The sequence below is a fragment of the Triticum aestivum genome, chromosome 4A (assembly GCF_018294505.1).
Source record: "Triticum aestivum cultivar Chinese Spring chromosome 4A, IWGSC CS RefSeq v2.1, whole genome shotgun sequence".
Classification (NCBI taxonomy): Eukaryota; Viridiplantae; Streptophyta; class Magnoliopsida; order Poales; family Poaceae; genus Triticum; species Triticum aestivum.
The window spans coordinates 615,062,009-615,067,917 of record NC_057803.1 but is presented as its reverse complement, the minus strand read 5'-3'; the positions used below and the strand labels follow the sequence as shown (position 1 = coordinate 615,067,917).

Below are 5,909 nucleotides of genomic sequence, written 5' to 3'. Positions count from 1 at the left end.
TGTATCTGCATGTAGTACCATTTAAAGAACTGTATAGTTTGCTCTCCCTGCTTTGGTCCAACCTCAAATTCTCTCCCAGAGGAGGTTCGGATGATCAGCAGAGTATGAGGGCATGTCCTGAGCTAGGATTATCTGCCGATCAAGAGATGATGATGGCTTGTGCATGGTTTGGTTGTAAATCATAACTAACCTTGTGAACTGAAGTGCTGAACTAGTACTACATGTCAGGTTATGTTGCTGCAGCAAATGAGTACTTTTTGAGCAACATAATGTTACTGCAGTAATCTTTGTGGCTGGTTTTAGTTCTCTCTTTTTTCCTATTTAAGATTACTGGATCTTGTTGCCAAGATTGTGAACGCAAATTCATGTTCTTGTTGTAACATAATTATATGAGCTCAGCTAAAACCATCTTTTAATGCTTAGTTTTATTTGAGAAAGAAATTGTTTGCTGGCATATCTTTTTTGGAGAACTGTACAGTTTTCTCTCCCTTTGGTCCAATCTCTGAACTCCCTTCCCAGAGGAGGTTCAAATGATCAGCAGACGATAGGGCATGTTCAGACTTTTGCTGCTTTTCCTTTAGGCCAAGACATAACGATGGCAGATAAATCTTAAAATTATCCTTGCGAACCGAAATAGTACATGTAAAGTACTAGGAGGCAACATGGGTTAAGTACGAGGCAACAGGGAGAGATTGGATCCTGGCAACGGCCAGAGAAGAGAAGAACTTTAACAACACCGGGGTGGAATTGTGTATATTGTGAGGAGACAAGTGTTGGAAACTTTGAGAGTGCTAGATGGTGCTTCTTGTATGGTTATGTATCAGTTTCATATGCTTCATTTTCCAGGAATACATACATACACATCATGGCCATTGTAGCAGCCACTGTTTTATTCTGAAAAAAGGTTCAGGCTGATGCTGAATTCTGATTTAACACATTCTCAAATTTCCTTAGCAAACTGACAATACGAGCATAAAAGTACTCCCTCCGTCCCATAATGTAAGACATTTTTCGACACATAATCAGTGGGAGTTGATCTTCACTGCAGCTTCAGCGCCAGTGGGTAAACAACAGTGTGGGCGATTCGCCAACTAAAAACTTTCATCTTGTTAGGGCACTGCACACACCATTGTCACTTCTAGTTTTTTGGTTTTCAACTTTTCATGCTTGCGAACCTGGATAGACAAAGAAACCATAATATGTCGTCAGCTCAAGAAATGGGGTGAACAAATATGCAAAAATGAATATCAACAAAAAAATCAAGATGGATTCATGCTGAAGTTGTACTAGATAAGTCGATTCATGCCTTTCGTCCACAACGCACACTCAGATTGCTACAGGTTTAGAAGTACGCACCAGCCACCAGGCTAGGCCATCGCAGATCGCACTGAGAGATATACAATTGTTACATCTCTCCTTGCGATGGCCTATAGCATGTGTCCACTACGTCATCCCATTAGTGGGAGCAGGAGAAGCCGACATTTGGACTTTAATTTCTTACACTTTTCTCTGTGATTTTTTTTTTAATTCATGAACATTTTCCAAATTTGTGGAAGCTTTCCAAAAAAATTGAATATTTTTAAATTCATGAATATTTTTAAAAATTCACCAAGATTTATAAATTCATAAATATAATTTCAAATTCGGAATAATGTCAAATTTCACGTATATCTTTTGAATCCATGGACATTTGAATCCATGAACAATTTTTTAAATCATGAATATATTTTCAAATTCTAGAACAATATTTGTTTCCGGGGACATTTTCACATTCATGAATATTATTCAAATTCATGAGCATTTTTAAATTCATGAAAAGCCAACCCAAATTAGACAAGTAACAATTCAGTTCATGTTTTCCATTGGTCATTAAACATCCTCTATGCCAGATGAGAATATATTCATGACTCTGAAGCTCCAAGTATCCAAATAAATGAATGCAAAGCCAGAGAGAAACACAAAGGTACCATAGGCAGACCCCCCATTGTAAACTAATCAAATGTCCAATTGAACAGAGTCCTCTTGATATTTCTCAAAAGATTCATAACATTCACTGTACATGTACCTATTAGCTAGACAAACAATGAAGAGTAAAATCATTCCAATATGGCAATATCTCACATTGCTTTTGCCAGTGCCAAACACACACACACACACACACACAAGGAAATGAAAGAAACATAATTCAACATCGCTTGAAATATCTTGAGTTTGTTTGCAGAAATTGTGCTAATGGCTAATAGAAATTGGAATATCTCGAGCTTGGGTATTCTCTCGAACAAATGAGAAATGCAAAATGGGTATAGGGCAAAACAGAGCTCTACTTTACATGCATAGAGTTAACCTATAGAAAGTTAATTATCAAGGCACATACGGACATACCATTTATAAACTTCAATATTGCTTCTGTGCTAGTATTCAGTGTAGGCTGCAACAGGGGACCGATGACCATTGTTGGGTTTATTGTAATTATTTCTAATCCATTATCATTTGCGTACTTCCATGCAGCCTCCTCGGCAAGGGTCTTGGATAGCACATACCATTGCTGAAGCAGACGAACATTCAGGATAACAAGATGAGAACATAAATGACGTACAGTCAACCATGGATTTAAAATTGAAATACAAAAGGATGTGGAAGTAAAGTTTTGAGATTTGTATACAAAATTAAATGAAGCAATGTAATTTTCAAGTTAGCAAACAAATATCAAAAGAACCCTGTTAAAGCAGAAATTATGGCAGCTTATAGTCAGTATGAGGAACCAAATGCATATCCCCACTGAAGAACGATGTACTTATAATGGCAAGTGCATGCGCCAGTTATACAGTAATAATAGTGATGTACTTATGATTACAAGTGCAGATGTCAGTTATATGGCATTGTATGTCGCTTCAACATCTATGAGGCAGTATTCAGCATAATCTTGACTAACCAGTGTGTAGATGCAGAGTTGTTATGCAATTGCTTAGTAACAGTAGACAGAGACTGACCATCTATAACATACTGGCATTAGTGCTGAGTTAACCAGGTATAAAAAAAATCCCTGAACACTAACCAAGCATAGTATAGTATGACACAAATAAAGATGGAATAAGATCAATTGACAGTTACTTTCCTATTCTTAAACTTCTTGTTGTGGATTATTGATTGTGTCTCATTGTACTCAACCTACATCCTTGTGTGAAAACACAAAACTAAGGTCTTCAATAAAAATGGTATCACCCTCTTATCCTAAGAAGATTCTATTTCAGTAGAGGTGCATACGCACAATGCATTTGCAGAATTGGTATGAAAGTCATCAAGTAGACAAAATAAGGGCATTTCAGTGCAGACGGAGTGAAAGACATATAGAGCAATCAAAGCCAGATAGTATATTTTATTAACGTGATTGCCACTCCATATGTGAAAAACAAGCAGAGGTCTATGAGCACAGAAAGGCATATTACCTTATTCTTTTCGCAGACTTCTGCACTTGAAAACCATGTCTCGTCAACCACTACATCAGGAGTCCTTGGCTTCCCATTGTAGGCAACAGCAGCCATGGATGAGGTTACGATCACTCTCTTGATAGAGGCTTTCTTGCAGGAACGGAGAACATTGAGCGTTCCATCGACAGCTGGGTCAAGTAACTCAGCCTGCAAGACAGTAAAGACACACATAAGTACACAGAACAAACGTCCGGTGAAGCTGTTGTATTTACTAACTGAACATCATAAACAGTTTTAGCTGTTGAAAACATTAGCCCGTGCACATGCATAAGGAACAAGCAAATGCTGTCTGTAACTTTGCACAAGATGGTCATGATATAGTAGATACTAACCTTGGGATCCTTGACATTGTGATAAAAGGGAGAAGCCGTGTGGAAGACACAATCGCAGCCGGCAACGGCAGCATCGAAAGAGCCTTCTTCCAACAAGCTTGCTTTGAACAAGTGCAGCCTGTCCTTGGCTCCATCCAGGGCCTGCAGGTGCAATGTTTTCTTGGGGTCGGCTGAAAGAAGGAACGGTCAGTTCAGTTAGCACTGGGCATGCGATGTTTTATTAAAAAGAAAACATACCTAGTGCCAATTTATGCTGATTTTGAACTCCAACAATCTAATCTAATAGATTTATAATGAAAAAATAGACTGTCACAGCCACACTATTATGAGAACTCACTTGTGTAGTCTTTAATTCAGAAGTGAGAATGGCTGCCACTTGACTCTGTATTTAGACTTGGATATATAGCTGTAGTAGTAGGGAGTGAGTGAACAGAGACAGAGACAGAGCCAGAGCCAGAATTATGTCAAGGGAGTCCCCAACACTAGCAATCACAGTATGCTATTGGTAACTAACTCGGTAGAATACAAGGGAATTTATGTTAATTTTGAACTCCAACAATCTAAAAGATTTATAACGAAAATAATTGACTGTCGCAGCAAAACACGCCAGCAACAGTGTTATGGAAAATCAGTTGTGTATTTTTAAATTCACAGGTCAGAATGGCTGCCCCTTGACTATTGTAGACTTAAGATTTACAATAATACTAGTACGGAGATGGCGTTGAGTTCATGCCACTCACTCATGCTAACAAATTCAGTCAGCTTCTTCTTCTTCTTCTTCCTTGTACTATCAGTTCCAATTTCACAGCCTGAACAAAACCTAGTCCCTCGCCCACTGAATCCATGAATCCCTCGCCGCGGCGGAGACCAATAACCAGCCGATAACCATGGATCCACCACCTAGAGCAGTCCGGGAGAGCGAAAGGGAAGGAAGGGGGTTGGGTGGGGTCCTGAGTACTGACCGGTGTCCCTGACGGTGGCGCGGACGGTGTAGCCGCGCTGGAGGAGGAACTTGACGAGCCAGGAGGCGATGTAGCCCGAGCCGCCGGTGACGCACACCACCTTCCCCGTCCCGGAGCCCATCTCCTCGTGCTCTTCCGGCGGCGGCTGGGTGGTGCTCTGCTTTGGCTGCAGACTCGGGACTCGGGAGGAGAGGATGGGTAGTTGGACTGTGGAGTGGAGCGCAGACAGGGAAAGGGGAAGGGGAGAGAGATAAACTAGTGTCAGCGTCCTCATGGGTGGGGCGCCACCGTGTCGGCCAAGTCGTCACCGTACACGTACACGGCCATGCCACGCGTCTACAGTCGTCACCGTACACGTACACGGCCATGCCACGCGTCTACAGTCGTCACCGTACACGTACACGGCCACGTGTCTAATTAGACCCGTTCCGTAATGCAGGGCCCTTCCAAGTGGTATTCTTGGGCCTTGACATGACAGACGATGACAATTGTGTTGCACACGCATGTGTGTCCGCGCCGGTGACAAGTGACTGGAGCAAGTCATGCTCTGATGTTGAGTGGAGCGATATATGCTCTAGTCTACAATTTGCACCTGATGCATTCATCGACTCAATGCCCTCCATCCTTGTTGAAAACGCACTTCACTTCATGCTTACACACGATGATGATGATCGTATAGAAATTCTCAAATATGACTTGAGCTCTAATTGCTTATCACTAATTGATGCACCATTGTCCGGGGCTATCGTTAGCGGTTCCACTATCCTCATGGCATTGGAGGATGGCAGTTTGGGTTTTGCGCATGTGGACAAGGTAACCCTCAACATATGGTCAAGAAAATTGGATGTTAATGGAATTGTGTCATGGACTATGCATAGAGTCGTCGAACTCATGAACCTTATCCCTATTCAAAATCCAACCAAAAGGCTTAAACTGATTGGATCTGTGGAGGGCAGTGATATCATTTTCATAACTGCGGACCTTGGCATCTATGAGGTTAATATCAGGACACTACAATGGAAGAAGCTATGGAAGAGAGAGAAATTCCGTTATTTGGTTCCATACATGAGTTTCTACAATCCACCAGGTACATCTATATGTCATTTCTTTCTGGATTTGGAACAATT

The 5,909-nt window shown here is 41.2% G+C and overlaps 1 protein-coding gene across 1 annotated transcript; it reads right to left on the bottom strand.

Annotated features, from left to right (window-relative positions):
* Window positions 1–796: 796 nt before the first annotated feature.
* LOC123087590 (phenylacetaldehyde reductase) lies at window positions 797–5,071 on the bottom strand. The gene is made up of 5 exons (XM_044509633.1): window positions 4,783–5,071; window positions 3,821–3,990; window positions 3,447–3,635; window positions 2,383–2,545; window positions 797–1,175 (listed from the first exon to the last, which is right to left on the bottom strand). Exons 1-5 carry the CDS (start codon window positions 5,054–5,056, stop codon window positions 1,162–1,164), a joined length of 810 nt encoding a protein of 269 aa, XP_044365568.1. The 5' UTR covers window positions 5,057–5,071; the 3' UTR covers window positions 797–1,161.
* Between the last annotated feature and the right edge of the window lie 838 nt (window positions 5,072–5,909).